General features: G+C 33.1%; 2 protein-coding genes across 2 annotated transcripts; both read right to left on the bottom strand.

Annotated features, from left to right (window-relative positions):
* Positions 1–8,620: 8,620 nt before the first annotated feature.
* On the bottom strand, positions 8,621–15,858 carry LOC110802657 (protein disulfide isomerase-like 1-1). Its single transcript, XM_022008097.2, has 10 exons — positions 15,585–15,858; positions 11,820–11,850; positions 11,395–11,688; positions 11,103–11,291; positions 10,861–10,983; positions 10,406–10,543; positions 9,784–9,903; positions 9,562–9,679; positions 9,327–9,439; positions 8,621–9,075 (listed from the first exon to the last, which is right to left on the bottom strand). Exons 1-10 carry the CDS (start codon positions 15,761–15,763, stop codon positions 8,830–8,832), a joined length of 1,551 nt encoding a protein of 516 aa, XP_021863789.2. The 5' UTR covers positions 15,764–15,858; the 3' UTR covers positions 8,621–8,829.
* A 2,698-nt stretch (positions 15,859–18,556) lies between these two features.
* On the bottom strand, positions 18,557–19,084 carry LOC130471312 (uncharacterized). Its single transcript, XM_056841363.1, has one exon. The coding sequence runs from the start codon at positions 19,082–19,084 to the stop codon at positions 18,557–18,559; it is 528 nt and encodes a 175-aa protein (XP_056697341.1).
* Between the last annotated feature and the right edge of the window lie 5 nt (positions 19,085–19,089).

Consider the following 19,089-nt stretch of genomic DNA (forward strand, 5'->3'; position numbering starts at 1 on the left):
TTGTCCATATTTTGGGGAAGTGCTGCCGAAATTTCTAATAAATTAATTAAGTCTTTAAAGTTGTTTGAGGAGTTAAGTTTGTTTAGCATGGTTAATTGTGATTTGCAAGCAGCTCGTTAAGGGCGGGCGGTTACAGGTGGTATCAGAGCCAAGTTTTATTTCTGGTTTTCTATGATCTTCAAATCATAGCGTATGAATTTGGAATTATGAGTATGAGTTCTTTTGTAAAGAAGTTAAGAGTTTTGAATCGTGAAAGGATATTTGAGGAATCTATAAATGGGTTACCTTTGGGATGACAAGTATAAGGTTTTAAGCATCTATAGGAGGAAATAATGATTGATTTGGAACTATTGGATCCTCCAAGGAATAATGTCTCAAATTAAGTTGGAAGCTGTGAGGGTTATTTGAATTGAATTTGAAATATGATGATTGAAATTAGTTTTGTTGAATAAGCGAAGATGGAGAAATACGTATGATGGATTCATTTTTATTTGGTTTGTTTAGTAGTGCTGGACATGGTAGTTATTTACGTTAGTAGTGGAGGAAAATGAGTTGGTGACTAGAATTAAGAATATTGGAGCTTCAAAGTTTACTTGGCAGATTAATAAAGTTTAAACTACTTAAAATTGGTGATTTGAAGTTGTAAGTGCTATAAGTTTGTATATTAGAAATAAAGTATATAATTTAATATTAGGCAAGAATGCCGTATTGAGATTTGAATAATGATGGGAAAGAATGTGAACTGATGGTTCCAAGTTGTTTTTCATTTGAGTTGTGAGAATCTATGTCTTGAATGTTTGACGTTATGGGATTGTGACTTTCATTAAAATTAGAGGTGTCTTATCATTCAAAATTAAGGCGAGGATTGAGTTATATATTAATTTTGAAGGCTTGATCATAGTTAATTGATTTCTAAGAGAACCTCCAAGTCATTATCAAGGTCTTGAAATTATTCGATTTTGTTATTTTATTAGATAGAAACTTGAGAACTCTTGGTTACATGTGATATTTGGAATTTAAGCGTTGGATCGGTGGAAATGATGATTTTAACTCGAGTGTTTATTTGGGATAAAGGGTAAGGGAATAAATTAGTCATAGTTAATCGACCTACTGGTAGGGTTTGGTTTGTCCAGGTAGTAAACTAGAAATGTGAGCCTAAGCAGAGTTATTCATTTGGAACTATTAGAATTAGAATTCAGAATAGATAGTTCGAGTCTAAGAATTAAGAATCTTTGCGCGGAAAGGTTGGGTGCTAGGAAGGAAAAATCAAAATATGAGTCGTATATGGTTTTGGTGTTCATCATTGAAGGGTGAACTTATCATTCTACATTATCTTAAGGTTTTCGTTTTTGAATTTTGAAAATGAAGCTTGTTTAAAGAAATAGTCAAGGTTTAAATGTTTTAACTAAACATTCCTCATAATTTTAATGAAAAATTTGAGATCCTTTCCAAAATGACTCGGGAACATTATTTATCAAAATGATTTCTCCAATAGAATTATGTATTCTAATCACTCTCTCTTGACCAACTAATGTTGTTTCTTTGTCAATCTATCCAACCCTCTTACACGACAATTCAATTAAGCAATGTTGAAGCTTGAAGCTTGACTCGTTGTTGCTCAGATTCAAAACCCCAGTTGAACTCCCACCTACCTTCAGAAGTTAAGTTATTATATCCAGTGTTATTCCTAAGGTGTTAGAGTATTGATTTATTTTATTCTAAAATTTCTAAAGTAGAGATTGAGTTACCTCGCTTTGTAGAATACACTATGATTTCAAGACTCGATTTCAAAATGATTATTCAAATGTCCTAAGGTTTTACGTGATGAAGTTTTGAGGACAAAACTTATTTTAAGGGTGGTATAGTGTAACAATCCTGATTTTAAGCAGTTCTTAATATGATATTATGAGTACTTATCGTCCTAAACATGTCATTATAGTTTTTCTTAAACCTAATTTGAGATTAAGATCTTGAAGTTTTATTAAGTTGGTTTTCGAATTTACTCCCGAGTTTTTACCACCAGTAAAAATATTTGAAATATATTCGTTTATGGAGTGGAGATTTTGTTATCCTAAATAATTTATTTAAGTTCAAAGATTTATTGTTGTAGTTCTATTCTAAAAAAAAAAAAAAGACAACAACAATATATATATATATATATATATATATATATATATATATATATATATATATATATATATATATATATTGATAACGTATTCTACTTAATTAAATAAGTTTTGAATTATTTTGGTAAGGATTTTTCTTATTAGAGTTGGTTAAAACATTAGTGGAGGATTTTGTGTTACTCTTCCATTCCTTGCCTTGTGTCACAACAATACTATGCCAACACATTTCCTTGATGGGTCATCAATACTAACATCCCTTCTAGCAATATCATTTTCCAGAAACTTCAAAAAAAAAAAAAAAAAAAAGAAAGAAAGAAGAGAGGGGGTGGAACCCCTTCCCTCACCCGCGTCCCTTTTCTCTCTCTCCTTCAACTCAGCTCATCTCCTCTTGCTCTTTGCCGGCGATCCTCGCCGTGGATACCTCCTCACCAACACCCTTATTGTTGTTGTTTGATGTTGTTGTTGATGCCCTATTCTTCCTCGTCTGCCTCCCCTGCCTCCTCTACTCTGCTCGTCGGGTCCCGTGGCCCGACGGGTCACTGTTGTTGCTGCTCCTTGTTGGGTTGTTGATCTCGTTGTTATTGCTACACCCTGACTCCCTATTCTCTATGGGTGTAATTCAATCTCTAATTCTATATAATTTAGTTCAACTAAATTAGTTTAATCATTATATTTATTTATTTTCTTTAGTTTAATATTCATGGTTTAGATGTAAAAGCTTTATAGAATTGAGTTTTAATTGGTTTATAAGTTTGATACTAAAGGAATGATTTCAAATTATTTAATTCAAAACTATTTCATTATGTTGAATTTCCAAAAAGTTTCTCTTATAAGAAAGTATAATTTATGTTTTATAGTTTGAGCATATTATTTTTGGTATGCTTATAAGTCACACCTTATACAAATAATGGTTATTGAGATATATAGTTATCAATTAAAAATGCTTTGTTGATTTGGTTTTTCTTAAAAGAAGTACGTGCCATGGCAATTTCTAAAAGAATTTTTCTAAAATCATTTAATTTCTAAAAGTGTTTATCAAGTTTATGTTTAGTTTAGAATGAAATTGAAAGGTAGGTTTATTAGACAAATTTCTAAGAGAGTTCGTTTTAGTTCTAATTCGATTAAAGTGAATGGTTTATTGATTAGAGGCTTTGTTTGTTGGGGTGTATTATTAAAGGTCGTTGAGTTATGGATTTTAGCAGAGGTTGATGATCGAAATGTATAGTTCTTGGAGCTTATATCGAAGGTACACATTGTCCAACCATTTCCAACACTTGAAACTATATTTTGTATTTTAAGTATGACTAAATTTACGTATATGTATGTATGTATGTTTGAATAGTGATTTGCAAAAGAACTTGTAACGATGAATTTCCATTAGTTTAAGGAAATGACTTCGATTTGAATTCTTCATTGATGTAATGAAATAATATCCAGTTTGATTTGCAAAGTAGGAAACGTTTTTGGATTTTGAGATTCTTGAGAGTAAGCTGAGAATGTGTGTTCTAAGAATTGAGATATCAAGAATCTTTGGGTTGAATCTTATGAACGAGTTAGCGTGATAGTCGAACATTGATTTTTGGAATGAGTCAAGGTCTTAAGAAGTATTCTAAGAGTAATTATAATTACCAAGTAAATGCCTACGTGCACAATCTCTAACTATAAGTCGAGTTCTTAAAGGGTGAGAGGCTTGTTGTTTTATCTAGCAAGTTATTAATGAATGAATTAAATGTTAGATTTAGAAACTATTTTGAGCATGAAACTAAAACGCGGGTTTTAACTTATCTCTTTAAGGCAACATTCTTCTAAATTTTGTTTTATTAATCACCTTACAAAACCTAATTAAATTTGAGTTTCCTAAAAGCCAAACGTATTCCTAAAATCGTTAATTGTTATTTAAGATCGAATAGTTTTGAATGTTGATAAAGATTTTTAAAGAGCATATATATTAGAAAAACGATAATTGAAATATAGTTTAGAGTGAACATGTTTTTCTTAAATCTTTAACAAATTGAAGTTTTCTAAAGACACGTGTGTTTCTTAAATTTATTATATATGGATCTTAAACTAGTTTTGAACAACGTTAAAATGTTTTTAATTAATTCAAGAGTTGGAACTATTATACTAAAGATGTTTTCTATTTGTTTTGAGTTCTTAAGAATGACAATAGTTGCAAATAAAGAAATATTCAACAAGTTTAAAAAGGAGTTTATTATAAAGAGTAAACGACGTACTCTAAAAAAATTTAAAAATCAAGTTTTCATGCTTTATAACTTATGAGTTTGAAATATAGCTAGTAGGCATTCTAAGAATATTAAGTTTTATGATTAATGAGGTTTATTTTTGAACATTTAAGTTTTATGTAAATGTTATAAAACACATTTCAGGCACACTAAGCTATTAAACAATGAATGCGGATTTAAGGAAAGTATAGCCTATTGATCACCTTGGGATCTTAAATGAGAGTCACTCACTAACAGTCAATTATTAATCAATGGTCTAAGAAGTATAACTAAGGGTAAAGAATGATTCTAAGTTAAAAGGGAATAGTTGAGAATAGGGTCCAGTTTTTAATCATGTCGTTACAGTTTGATTAAGTATAAGAGAAAGTGTCAGCAAGTCTTGAGATTGATATTTAATTGGGTTGAGGATTTATTCTGAGAAATAAATTGAGTTTGAGATATGATGAGAATGAAGCTAATACATGAGTGAGGGAATGCATATTTTGAGAACGAACTAAGTTAAATTGGTAATAAAATGCTTAAGTAGGGGAAAGTAGCCGAGTATGTGTGGCGTAGTGCTCACATGCATCGGTGATGAAAAACATTGGAAGCGAGTGCTACATTAGTAGACTCGTGGTAAATGGGCTTGACCCATATTTGGAAGCGAGTGCTATATCAATAGACTCGTGGTAAATGGGCTTGACCCATATTTGGAAGCGAGTATTACTCGTGGTAAGCGGGCTTAACCCGTAGTTAGGGACATGTCCTAGTTAATTCTTGCAAGCGTATGTGTATCAGGAGGGTGACGACCCCCGCTGCATAGAGACAGCTGGTCATGTTGACCCCTCTCTTTTCGTGTTCACTTTCCCCAACTGCAAACTAATATGTTGAAATAGATTATCTCTTCTCGCATTGAATTATGAAAATATAATGAATATGCATTATATTGTGACTTTGAATTGTGTTGTGGTAATTATGTAAAGTTATATGACTTTTTGGCAGTATTGTGGCAGTAAGTTTCGCATTGAGTTGTGAATACATATCCTGTGTTTCACCGTAATTGGGAAAAAGATTTACTTATAATACTCGAGCTATCGTTATGAGTCATCGTCGAATTAGGCTATGGTTGAAAATGATTAAGAGTATGAGAATGGCAAGGGGGATCTTAAGTTGTGAGTCTAATTCAGTTGATGTGATTGCAACTTTAGAAACGTTGTGAGATGGTAAGTAAAGTATGAAGCTTTAGCGAGTAATGCTATAAGATTGTTTTCCAATTAGTTGTTTGAATAATTGAAATTTCGCCAAATAGATTTCAAAGAAGTTATAACATTTTATCAAGTTATGTTTTCCAATTGAGTTTAATAAGCGAAGTTGCTTTTCAAAACAAAACATAAAAACTAAAACAAAAATTATTTTGAGCAACCTATCAAATGCATTTCAGGTTGGATGTGTGTACTCAGATTTCCGCTGACTTTGTTCAATGAACCTGTCCTGGTGGGGGCAGTGTTAAAATATTTTGCAGGCAGCAAAGATCGAGTCTAGTTCAAGGTTGAAGGTGCCTAAAGTTCTCCAAAGGTCTCATTTGGCTCAAGGCGAGGTTACGAATTCACTAAGGTGTAATTAAGTCTTTGCAGAACTTATTGTGGCTTGTATTATTCCTTATAAGAGGTTTTAGTTCATAATTTATGGATTCTTAATCCTTGTCGAGTTTGAAATTGAGTTAGATTGTATTTTGAGTTAAGTTGTTCAATTCAAAGTTAAGTTTGCTAGTTTATTAAGAGTGGGTTGTTGCAATGACGCCCTGGTGATGTTTTGGAAAATGTTATATGTTGGAATGATGTAATAGCGGGTGAAAGAAAATCTGACGTAATTTCCTAAATAATATTTTTAGGTTGTCCATATTTTGGGGAAGTGCTGCCGAAATTTCTAATAAATTAATTAATTCTTTAAAGTTGTTTGAGGAGTTAAGTTTGTTTAGCATGGTTAATTATGATTTTCAAGCAGCTCGTTAAGGGCGGGCGGTTACAATACATGCTAAGAGATGTTAAAATATTTTTCATAAAAAGTTATTTTAGACAACCTTGTCAAAATATTTTTATTTTTATTTTTATTGTCTGTAAATATGATCATATTGAAGTAGAATCTTATTATAAATGTTTTAGTCAATGATCTTGATGTATACACAGTGTATTTTAACAATTAGTCATTATCGATCAACTGTTAGCATTTTTTAATAACGGAACTCGGAAATGATGCATTTGCCATCAATTAGTCATTATCGATCAACTGTTATCGATCAACTCTCTTATTTGGATAATGAATAAGAGAGTTGATCGATAACAGTTTTTGAATGTTAATATTTTCATTATTAAGTTTTTGAATAGGAATTTTGAATAATACTACGTAGAAGTTCGTACTATACTTAGGTGTAAAACAAAATTATCAATCTTCACATATAAAAATTATCGCGATGAGATTAAATACTCATGCGTAAGAAAAAATAAAATAATAATAATAAAGTACGGATACATATCATTTTTGCAGTTTAGTATTCTGACAAAAAGTATGCATACTTCATAGATAGATAGAGTATATATATATGTATGTGTGCGTGTGTGTGTATATATATATATATATATATATATATATATATATATATATATATATATATGTATGTAACACGACATTAATTTATATTTCCTTTAATAATGGAGGACGTCCATTATAGTTCACAATTTAACGATATTTTGATCAAAAAATTAAGTAACTAATTTCTAATTTAACATAGAAACCCAAACTTAAATGAATGTTTTAACATATACCTATAAAATGGGCCGTGTCAGGCCTAGACTTAAATAAAATGGGTCGGTTCGGGTCATAAACAAGTCATATTTTTTCAGGTCGAGTCATGTCCCATTTAGCATAAATCAATCCGGTCTGACCCATTATTTTTAAAAGAAAATGAGTATACGAGTCATATCCTAAAAATATTCCGTACTCTGTAACAATCTATCGTATTTCTCATTCCACGTCACCCTTTAAAAACCATCCTCATTCGAAACAATGGCCGAACGCCATTTACTTTCAATCAATTTAGAATCATGCAAAAAATTTGCTCTCCTTATGTGATAAACGTATAAGCATCACAAAGTAAACATACAAAAAAAAAGTAACCAATTGAGGTTGGCATGAGTGGTTAAGGGTCTCTTGCTCCTTAACCAAGGTCTCGGGTTCGAGCTTTGGGAATGAAAAAAAATCTCAAATGTGAGGGATGCTGCCCTTCGAGGTACCCATGCAAACTCCCGCGGAAGATTAGTCCACTCGCCGAAGGCGGTGGGAACTCCTCGTAGTAGAACCAAAAAAAAAAAATGTATATTCAAACAACCATAACCAATAGATCAAAATCAACCCAAAAACATTAAAGTTTAGTATCATTAATATCATACAAAATGACAACGTCAACCAATTTCAATAATTAATCTCACAAAAAATCACAAAATTAACAAGTATTAACTTAAATCTTATGAACACAATAAACCCAATAAAAAAAACCACCAAAATTGACAAATAATACTACGTATTAACTTATAACTTTTACTCCCTCCGTCTCTTTTGTTCTTTACGTTTTCCTTTTTGGGTGCCACAAAATATTCTTCACATTTCCTTTTATATTATCACGTAATTGATTTGATATTTTATCAAAATTTGCGTCCAATATTTTGACCAATGGAATTCATTTGGTCATTGAATCTCTCACACTTTTCCATTGAGACATTAAGTATTTCTCATTTTCCTAATACGGAGTATCGGAATTTTGATAAAAGTGAAAACATTATAAATAAACGTAATTTGTCTTATTTAAATAAAAAAAATAGAGAAATCTCAATACACATTAATTAGTCGTTAAAACGCGTGCAAAATACCAAACGTAAAGAACAAAAAGAGACGGAGGAAGTATAATTTATTTTATTAGTTTGAATAGTTAACCTTGAGTTAAAGGTTAGTTAAACTACCATAAATCTAACTTTAGGTCTCAATTATTGACAAAAAAAAAAAGTGAGGTCTCAATTGATAATTTTTTGTAAAACTTAGACCCCAATAATGGGTTTAACTCACTTATTCTTAGCTAAACTTATTTGAAAAATCATATTTTGTGTAAAAATACCTGAGAACCTTATTTTTATCTGAACTTATCTTTCATGAATTCAGTTTGCCTAAATAAGTCGAACATAACAAAAGCGTCAGTATAAAACCTCTTTTGGACTTGAATTGTAACTTGTGAATGAACTAAATTCTCCACCTCGATCGGATTATTACCTTGCAAAGTATGTACAGACTGATTTGCATCTAGTTCTTTTCAACTTCTTCCAATGGATCTTTATTCATTATTACAATGACAATAGAGTGGAAAAGAAGATAAAAGGGCCAAGAAAAATGGGATAAAATTAACCATAAATGAAACATTTGAATTATGTGTTTCACAATTCATCCTTGGATGCAACTGTTTCATCAACATGGTTGTTTTCCTTCTCGGGTTCACTCTTGATCCCGGCCTCGCTCTTGTTCTTTTCAGTCGTCCTGTGTTTCTCAATGAACCCAACAATGTCTTCCTTTGCTCTACCTCCGTTGTACTCGACTATCTCCTTGCTTTTAGTTATGAAGAACATGGTTGGGAAGCCTTTAACATTGAAAGTGTCTTTTGGGGCATCATTTGCACTTGCATCCTATTACCATTTAGAACACAATTAGTAAATATATATATCAGCTTTCTTTTCTTGTAGAATTTTCTTAACAAAGCTTTGTTCCCTTCGCCTTATTCTAATTGCTTATTAGATCACATCAGATCAAATCGACCAGTAAAAACAGAAAAAACACTCATAGAAATCAATCATACCAGACCATACCAGACTATAAACTAGAAAAATCGTATCAGACCAGCGGAAGAGAACAAGGCCTAAATAGACAAAGAACTTACAAACTTCGCAATCATAATGTTAGCGTCCTTTTCATATGAGATAGCAACTTCATCTAAAATTGGAGCAAGGCTCTTACAGTGACCACACCAAGGTGCATAGAACTCTAGGAAAACTGCAAAGACAGATAAAAAAAAAACCAGAAGATGAACTCAGCAAATTATGCCACGATCAAAGAATGTTACTAGAATGTCCTTGGGTAGAAAAGATGGAAATGAAAGGAGAAATGTATATTACCTTCTTTCTCAGAGTTGAAAACCATGTCCTGCAAGCTATCAAGAACCACAACTTTAACAGGCTCATTGTTTTCTTCAGGAATAGGTTGTAATCTCAAAAATGGTTCTAACTTTCCGTCCTGCAAACATTTGATACTTCAGAATGGACCGACTTACTGCTAGAGAGTATAACAGTTAAAGTAACGAGAAAATCGATCTTGATCACACAAGTTTAGATTTTTACCAAGAATTTCTTGAGCCAAGGAGCAAGCTGATCTGGTTCCACATTTGTCTTAAGATATTTCTGAGCTTCAGTCTTGTGTATAAAGACGAGAGGAGCATGAGAATCTTCGAGCTTGAAGTGCTATTTCCCCCAAAATACAAGCAAAAGACATTAAACTATGTTAGATGGATATGTGAAAGTACTTATTCATTTCAGTTGATGTCACAGAAAAGTCTGATCATTCATCGTTATCATTATCCCATTGCCTCAAACAGACTCCCGCAAGAAGCGGGGTAAGGGGGGTCAGGTGTACGCAACCTTACTCCTGCAATTTGCAGAGAGGTTGTTTTCAATTGACCCAGAAGCGATAACGGGACGACAATGGGACGATCATCAGCTACTTCATGAAAAGGAAGCGAAGAGGTTTTAAGAGCCATTTGATTTAGTCCATTACATCGCACAGCCAAAAGAACAGATGAATCTTTGGGTCCATCACAGAAAAGTCTGATATCAGTCTTTTAACATATCCCTGAGACGAGACTGTTTTAACATATCTCCGGGATAACACTGATAACTTATCAGACGGATATCAACTCGTATGTGAAATATATGGTAGTATAAAGAGGGAGGGTCATGATATAACCTTGAGTAAATCTTTGCTAGATTCAAGATCACCAACTAGGAAGTATTTATTATCCCCCTTGAGTAGGATAGCGGCATCACTAAACCTGGATTTCAAAGCGGCAGCATTCTCACTCTTGAAGTCCAAAACCATCATGATCTGCAAATATGGATTCCGCGAATCAGTGTCAACTGACTTAGGCTCTGTTGCATGTGTTCACCTTATTTCCACTTATTTCAGGAAAATTAAGTTTATACTTCGTATAAGATAAGTTTAGGAAAAATAAGGGTTGCCTAAGTGCAATTTATAGCTAAAATAAGTTTTAATAAGTTCAATTAAGTTCAGATAAGATAAGTAAAAATCAGGTGAATAGAAACACCCTTACATATGAAAAATGAGGATCCTAATTAATGAGTACGTGGAAGTCATCAAACGTGAAATTTTTCATAGTATAAAGGCTTGATCGAGCTTGTTACCTTGGTGTTTTCACCGGAGAAGGCTTTACGAAGGTAGGTATTGCTAGGATCCATGGTGAATGGGATAACCGAAGGCACATCTTCCTCTTGGACAAACTTCTCTAAGGCAGCCAAATCGAAATCCTATAAGAGGAAAGAACCTCATATGAGATAGAGTTACGTTATATGATATGAGATAGAAGTCTACATGATATCAGAGCGACTTTTAAAAAATCGTGAAGGAAATTTCATTCCACAATTACCTTGGTGTCTGCAAAGAGATCATCAAATGGCTTCAGCAATCTGACTACCGGCCCCTTGACAGATGAATCACCCCTTGGAAGGACCTTAGCATCCAATGTATGGCCAAACTCATAATCAGACCGCAATTTCTCAGCTAACTTGATGAAGTTTCCGTATTCCTCCCCTTCAAACTTTGGGAACACTCCTGCCTACATGATCATAATTTGAAGCACCATTTTAGCACACACATCATAATCTCATATCATTCAATTTTAAAGTAGTATGGTTAATTAGAAGATTGATTATACTAACAATGAAAACTTTCTTTTGGTCGATGATTTTAGAAGCATCATTGACAGATTTGATTTCAGCAGAGACAGGACCAAGTAGTTTCTTGACTTGTTGAACAATGTCATCTGCTGATTGAGGTGGATTCTTATAATCATGGACAATTTTGCCTCCATTTATTAGGAATTTAAGTGTTGGGAAGGCCCTGATTTCGAACTGGGACTTAAAATGCTCCTTGTTTGTATCTTCATTAAGATCAACTTTTGCGAGGGTGATTGGAGGGTCATGCTTGCTTAGTGTTGCAGCAGCCTTCTCATACTGCGTAATGAAAAGTAACAGTTTAATTAGCATGATAAAAACAATCTCAAGATATAATTTTAAGATCAATTTATGATTTCTAGAAATCTAGTTAACTTGTTATGAAATGCCTAGTACTAAGTAATATTTACCTCTGGAGCTAGTTGTTTGCAGTATCCACACCTGAAACAAAGAATTGGAGACTTGTGAGATCAAAATGTGAATGTCACATACAAGTACAAAGTATATTTTATAGAGTCTCTGTTTGGTTAGGAGTAGGAATGGAAATATCCAGTAGATGATCCATTAACCCGATCATCCGCTATAATTAAACGGGTGAAAACCCGAATTAAAAGGATGAAAAGCGGGTGATGGGTGAAGCGGGTGATGGATGAGGGTCGGATGCGGGTGATGTTTTTCTATCCATCACCCGTTTATCACCCGACCCCTCACCCATTTATTTTAAATTATTATTTATATTAATATATAAACATAAAATGTGTTGATAAGTCCGTTATTTATTCAAGTCAGTGATTATTTAAATTTTTTTGGTTATAAGTTATGCGTGATAAGAAGTAATTATATGTTTCGAAAATAAATGTAGGTATATAACCTTTTTATTTTGGTTAATGATTATGCATATTATTAGGTAGTAAATTTTTAGTAGTTAATCATTTTCACTGGAATATCGCCCGATCCACCCGGTTCACCGGCGGGTGATGGATGGACGGAATGCGGGTGATGAGTAAAACGGGTGACGGATGGACCGGGTGGAGAGGATGGATGCGGGTGATGCTCCACCCGATCCAAATCCCACCTATTTCCATCCCTAATTAGGAGTTGTTAGTTGTTAGCTGATTAATCTAACTGTTAGTTGTTTGTATTAGCTGGTTTGATTAGCTGCTGAATTAACTGCTTATAAAAGAGTGTTTGGTAAATTAGATGTTAGTGGTTTAATATATAAAATGACCGTTGAGGATATTGACATAATTTTCTTATTAATGTTAAACAAATAGTTTATTACGGAGTATGTTAATTATTTTCTCTTTATTTTTTGAATAAACATTGAGTAAATAAAACAAATTTATCTTTTACAACAATATTCTTAATTAATTTAAAATTTAAAATATATAAATTCTTTATTTGCACATAGAGAAATATTACTAATTTTACAAGTATGATTGCGCAATAGTTTTCAAGTGCTTAAAAATACTACTTCGTAATATAAATTTGTTACAACAAGAAATGAGTCAAGTAAATGGGAAGAAATAAAGGAGACATGAGTAATCTTTTTATGAGGAAAATAATGTAGAGGGTCAAGGTTGGTAAGGGTTGTGATTTTAGGCAATATTAGGACAAAATAATAAGGATTTTTTGTCATTTAACACCTTAAAAAAATTAGTTTTTGTAATTAAGCACCTTACTTTTTTTTTTATTTAAACACCTTAAAAATCTAAAAATTTATAAATCAACACCGTTTAACGATTTCCATAAGAAAAAAACGTTGATTTCTAATCATGCTATAACTTCCAAAGCATAATTTGATGGTAGAAGGAGTTGTTTACCACCATATCATGCCTTGGGAACTTTAGCATAGTTAAAAACTAATGTTTTTTCTAACAAAAATTGTCAAGTGGTGTTGATTTCTAAATTTTTTTGTTTTTTAAGGTGTTTAAAAACAATAAAAAATAAGTAAGGTGTTAAATTACAAAAACTAGTTTTTTTAAGGTGTTAAATGACAAAAAATCCAAATAATAATTTTACATTTACTTTCTCAAACATCTAATTGCAAAAAACTCCTATGTTTTTTCATAATTAGTTTGTCATCCCAAAACTATCTTCAAAACTTCTCATAATCAAACACTTTTTAGTTTTTTCAAAAAGTCGGACGTCTAATTCACATCAAAAACCTCTTTTGCCTCAAAACTCTCCTAATTCACCAAACACCTCTACAATCAATTGATTTTAGTATGAAATCTTCATTATGCTTGTAAGTTAAGTGGTCGACTCTCCAACTCCTTATTGGCTGCCTAAGCCCACTTTTTATACTATCAAAATTAACACCAACTTAAGATAAAGTTGTTCACTAGCTTTTTTTATTTTTTTTTAATACTTGAATTGTTTGGTGGGTAGATGTTGCCACAACGAGTCTAAGTCTTGGGTACCAACTAAACTAGCTTACACACGTACGTACACAAATATCTATTTTGTTTGAAAGAACATATACAACTCTTAATTAGACTATACACTAAAAAGCGTTCTTAATCGCATATACCAAGTATTGTGTATGCAAGAATTAAACCTTAGACCTCAAGTTTTTAACTACGAAGATTTATTCACCAAGGTAAGTCATATCCAATGTCTAATTGTAGAATCCAATTGATCATGACTTTTAATATAGGAGCATTGCAATTTAGAAGGTGGATCATGGTGCACAGTGACCATGGTGCACCTTAAGAACACTAATATATAATCAAAAGAACATATGGTTACGTGAAAAGAGTATGAATATTTTTTTTTATATTTTTAATAAATAGTGAAAATTATATAATATCCTTTATAACAAAAAAGGGAATTATTATAACGCATGTTCTTTTGTCGTAGTGTCAGTTCTTTTGCTTATACACATATGTTCTTTTGGTGCACCATGCTCACTGTGCACCATGGTCCACAGTCCACAGATTGATAGGAGCATTGTTATAGTTATCCGTGTAATGATTTTGGGCATCGTAGTCAATGGCGGATCTTAGTTGGTGTTGGGGTGGGCCTGACCCCCCGCTGGAAAATTTTATAGTGTACTTTTAATTACGACCCCTACAATTTATGTATAATTATATAATTACATAGTATATATATTGCTTAAATTTTTTTTACTGGCCCTCTTGTAAAACTGTTTAAGATCTACCCTTAATCGTAGTTAAATACGACTTTAATTATTGGTTGGTGAATTATGTGGATGGTATAACACAATCATTGATTGTAGAATCGGATCGACCTTCAAAATGGCATTGCGGGGTACCACCAAAATTAAGAAAAATACAATTTTTTTTTTTTTCAATATTTTGGAAGACCACGAGAAACACATGGATGGAGTAGTCCCCATTTCATGACAATAATGATCCACATTATACTCCGCAACAATCTCTTATCTTTTGTTTCCTTTTGTTTTTTGTGAGAGGGAGATTGGGATGGGGGCCTTTTATTAACATCAAGAAATCAAGTTAAACATCAATTAATATCCTCAAAGGCTAGCTAGTATGCCTTGCAGAAAAGAACTAACCTACACTTGCTCAACCCCATTCGAAGGAACTAACCGTGCAACACTAACATAATGTGCCACAAGTACCAATTGCTTGTTGGTGCAGTGGTGATTGGGGCTGAACTTGGTAGGGAGAACTCGTGTTCGATCCCCTAACAACAATTGGGAGGGGACTGGAACCTATCCACTCATAACTCGCCCCGCATCTGGATTAGCCCTAAGGTGAACCGGGTACTAACACCAAAAAAAAAAATGTGCCACAAGTACATTTCCGACCCTTTTAACATGTGAAATGAAAAAAAGACTCACATAACGACTCATACTCAATGTCGTTTTGGTTTTCGTCTTTTAACCCCTCCCTTTCTCTTATCATCCGAAACGATGAGTTAGGTTAGCCTTCCATAAGGGTCTAACCTGGTTTTCTTTCCTTATTAAAAAAAAAAAAAAAGACTCATACTCAATCATATCTTCAATAATGTTTTGTGTAATATGTTATATGTCCGAATTTCCCTCCTATATTTATCGTTTCTATTTCCCTTGTGACTCGCTCCGACAAAAAAAAAACAAAAAAAGTGATGCTATATTTCATTTAACAACACATAAGGTAGTGAATTGGAAATCAACAAATTAAGAAAAATAAAAAGAGGTAGAAACATACCAAGGAGCATAAAACTCAACAAGGATAAAGTCATGTTTGGAAACAACATCAGTGAAGTTGGAATGATCCAATGTAATCACATATTCTTCTTTCTCAGCTTCTACTTGAATCCCACCAATTGTTGCCAATAATACCACAACCAAACACACCTCTAACAACCCCCCTATTTTCAACGCCATTTTCCCACCAATTTTCTCTTTCTTTTACTTTTTTTTTTTGTTTTTTTGAGGGATAATGATCTGAACCTCCAATTGTCTTGAAATTCTTACTATATAGAGTGAGGAGGACAAACTATTCGAAGCTCATTAAATGTCACGGGATAAGCACGTGAGAAGTGACAGTGCTGAGTTGGCAATGTTTTATTGGTTGGGTTTTGTCAAGGAAGTTTCTGATTGGTTTAAGTTGGTCAGACTCTCTACTAATCATACAATATCTTATTTTATTTTGGGGTAAACTAGTTTTGATAGTGAGATGAGAAAAAATAATGGAAATTGAAATAAATTATTGGTGGAAGGGAATCTGCCTTAACTACTTGTCAAATATTGTGTAATCTCGTATCCTTCTCATTAATAACACACGTATATATATAGTACAACTCACTACCTAAACCCTAGATTACATATTAGGTAACATACCATATGTAGGACTCATATTAGGTAACATACCATATTTAGGACTCTACAGAATATTCACAATATAATATCTCCTATATTCTATCTTAACATCCCCCCTCAAGGTGGAGCATGAAGATCTCGAATGCCCATCTTGTTCAAAAAAAAACTCAAATTGCTTCTTCCCCAACGCTTTAGTGACGATATCTGCTAACTGAACCTTCGTCGACACATACGACGGGCTGATGACTGCCTTGTCTCACTCTCATCACTACACGTCGTCTCATCGACACCTGTCGTTGCTGAGACGACGTCTGATTCCACTCGACTGGGTGTATAATGTTGTTGTTCCTCCCTCACAGACGACGACACCCCTTCGTCGACGCCACTAGTCAACGACACGTCCTCATTGTCACCTGTATGCGACAACACTCCCTCAGTATCACCCGTAGGTGACGACACTCCTTCAGTATCACCCGTATCATATAACATAACTCTATCTCATATGATATTCTATCCTCTAGGATAACTACGTTATCCTTAACCCCCTCCCTCAATCGTAACGGCAGTTTCACGGACGTTGCGATTGGAATCACCATTCTTCGATTAAAAAAAATCGAGCAAGAACGCCATTCTTTTCGAACCTGCACTTTTTTTTTTTTCTCTCTTGATGAGAACGCCTTTCTTTTCGAACTCACCAATTATCTCAATATGAATACTCGAATTGGACGCGATTCCAAGTACGAGTCTTTTCTCCAACACAAACCTCATCTTCTACCAATTTGCAGCGGAATTATTATATTAATTACGAATCCCGCCGGTGGGTTTATTTTTCTAACCCACCGGCAGGGGATAATTTTTTTTTTTTTTTTTTTTTTTTTTTTTTTTTTTTTTTTTTTTTGTAGACGGGTCGTAGGATCTCCCTAAGCTCTTGATACCATGTCAAATATTGTGTAATCTCGTATCCTTCTCATTAATAACACACGTATATATATAGTACAACTCATTACCTAAACCCTAGATTACATATTAGGTAACATACCATATGTAGGACTCATATTAGGTAACATACCATATTTAGGAATCTACAGAATATTCACAATATAATATCTCCTATATTCTATCTTAACACTACTCACATTATGATGATATTTTTATTTAATCTCTGTATTTGATCGTACAATTAAGAAGTGTCTATAATTAATGATCGTAATTTGATCATGTCAACTTAATTGTAATTTGGTAAAGTAATATGCAATTGTATCATCACTGCCGAGTTAGGTTCGAGTTAGTTTCGTTTATAAATAAGTCGAATTTAAGCTCAAAAATATAGTTCGAATAATAAATGAGCCGAACTCAAATTTTAACACTATAAGATTTATTTTCCCAAAAAACTTGTTAAGGTCACTATAAAAGTCGGGTCCGTATAGTAGTAAATTGAGCGAACCTCGAGCTCAAAATTGAAGCTCATATCGTTCCCAAACTCGAGGCTGGTATAAAATTAGTTAAACGACCCGAGTTTTGTTCAGGTTGACTATTTTAGCAACTAATTTAATCTTTTCTAGTTTTATTCTCAAGGAACTAAATTAATCCATTGTGATGTGGAGAATAACTGTATAATTATTCATGAGTTGGTACGTGTAGGTATTATTGTATTAATCATGATGAATGTCAATTAATTACAATTATTTGAGAGAATTAGTTTAAGAAGACCAGGGTCAACTAAAATTATTAACGGATTACCGGAGTATTATATTGTTGAGAAATTGAATGCCATGACCATTGACTTTCGGTTTAGAAGTACTACTGGAACTTTCCAATAATACAATCACATGGTGACATGGGAGTTCCATCATTATTGAGAAACAAAATGGTGTTGCACGTAAAAGTTAATTTGAGGGGAAAAGTTTCTTGTATGTAATTGGGAAAATTATTTAAAATGACAATTTAAGTAAATTGTAGAAAAATGGGTCTCCCTAAATAAAAACAGAAGTACAAATACTAATACAAATACAAATAAAACTTAAGGGTGACAATCAGCTCTCACTTTCTCTTTCACCATACGTTAGCGCACACGGTCTCCCAAATTATAGGAAATTACCAAAACGTAAAGCAAATCTCGAGCCTAATTATTACACGAAAATAGATGAGGACATGTTTGATTACAAACTAACTCTGAGCAATACATGAACTAACTAATACTACCTACAATTTTTTTTTTTTTTTTTGGCAAATAATGTTAGGATTTTATTTACCAACTAATCAGAGTGTTAACAAACTCTGAAAACACCAACAGTCCACCAAACCACCTAAACAGCAACAAGCCTAGCAACACACACTAGCTAAGGTTTACAACAGCCATTACTGACATCTACAATCAACATTAAACATAATGTTGTTAACAACAGCTTTAACTGGATCAACATGATCTCTAAACACCTTAGAATTTCGTTGTAACCAAATGCAATAGACAGACTCAATGAAAGCTATACTATACTTGCAAGCCTTCTTCTTTTTACTTCTACTTCTCTTTATTGCAATCTGGACTTCTTCCTGCCAAGGCAACACACCCCTACTCACTCCTAACTGAATCAGAACCTGTCTCCAAATATCCTTAGAATAAGAACAAGAGAAGAACAGATGAGCCAAGCTTTCAATCTCTAATTGGCACAGACCACAAGTACCATCTATATTCAATTGCCAACTTATCAATCTGTCTTTTGTAGCAAGTCTGTTCTGCACTGCTAACCAAGCAATGAAGGTGCTTTTTGGACTAGCATGACTATTACAAATCAACCTATTCCACCCCACCTGATCTCCAACTGGATGAAGGAACTTATACATTTCTGAATTCTTATTTTCCAGCCTGCACAAACTGATCAACTCCATTAGCC

The sequence above is a fragment of the Spinacia oleracea genome, chromosome 4 (genome assembly GCF_020520425.1).
Source record: "Spinacia oleracea cultivar Varoflay chromosome 4, BTI_SOV_V1, whole genome shotgun sequence".
NCBI lineage: Eukaryota > Viridiplantae > Streptophyta > Magnoliopsida > Caryophyllales > Amaranthaceae > Spinacia > Spinacia oleracea.

What these genes read in the sequence shown, in the direction of transcription:
- LOC110802657 (XM_022008097.2), bottom strand. Translation starts at nt 15,763, where the DNA reads ATGGCGTTGAAAATAGGGGGGTTGTTAGAGGTGTGTTTGGTTGTGGTA. An exon ending in TCTCCGGTGAAAACACCAAG is followed by an intron (nt 10,544 to 10,860) that starts GTAACAAGCTCG and finishes CCATATTTGCAG; the next exon opens with ATCATGATGGTTTTGGACTT. An exon ending in TTTCAACTCTGAGAAAGAAG is followed by an intron (nt 9,440 to 9,561) that starts GTAATATACATT and finishes CTGTCTTTGCAG; the next exon opens with TTTTCCTAGAGTTCTATGCA.
- LOC130471312 (XM_056841363.1), bottom strand. Translation starts at nt 19,084, where the DNA reads ATGGAGTTGATCAGTTTGTGCAGGCTGGAAAATAAGAATTCAGAAATG.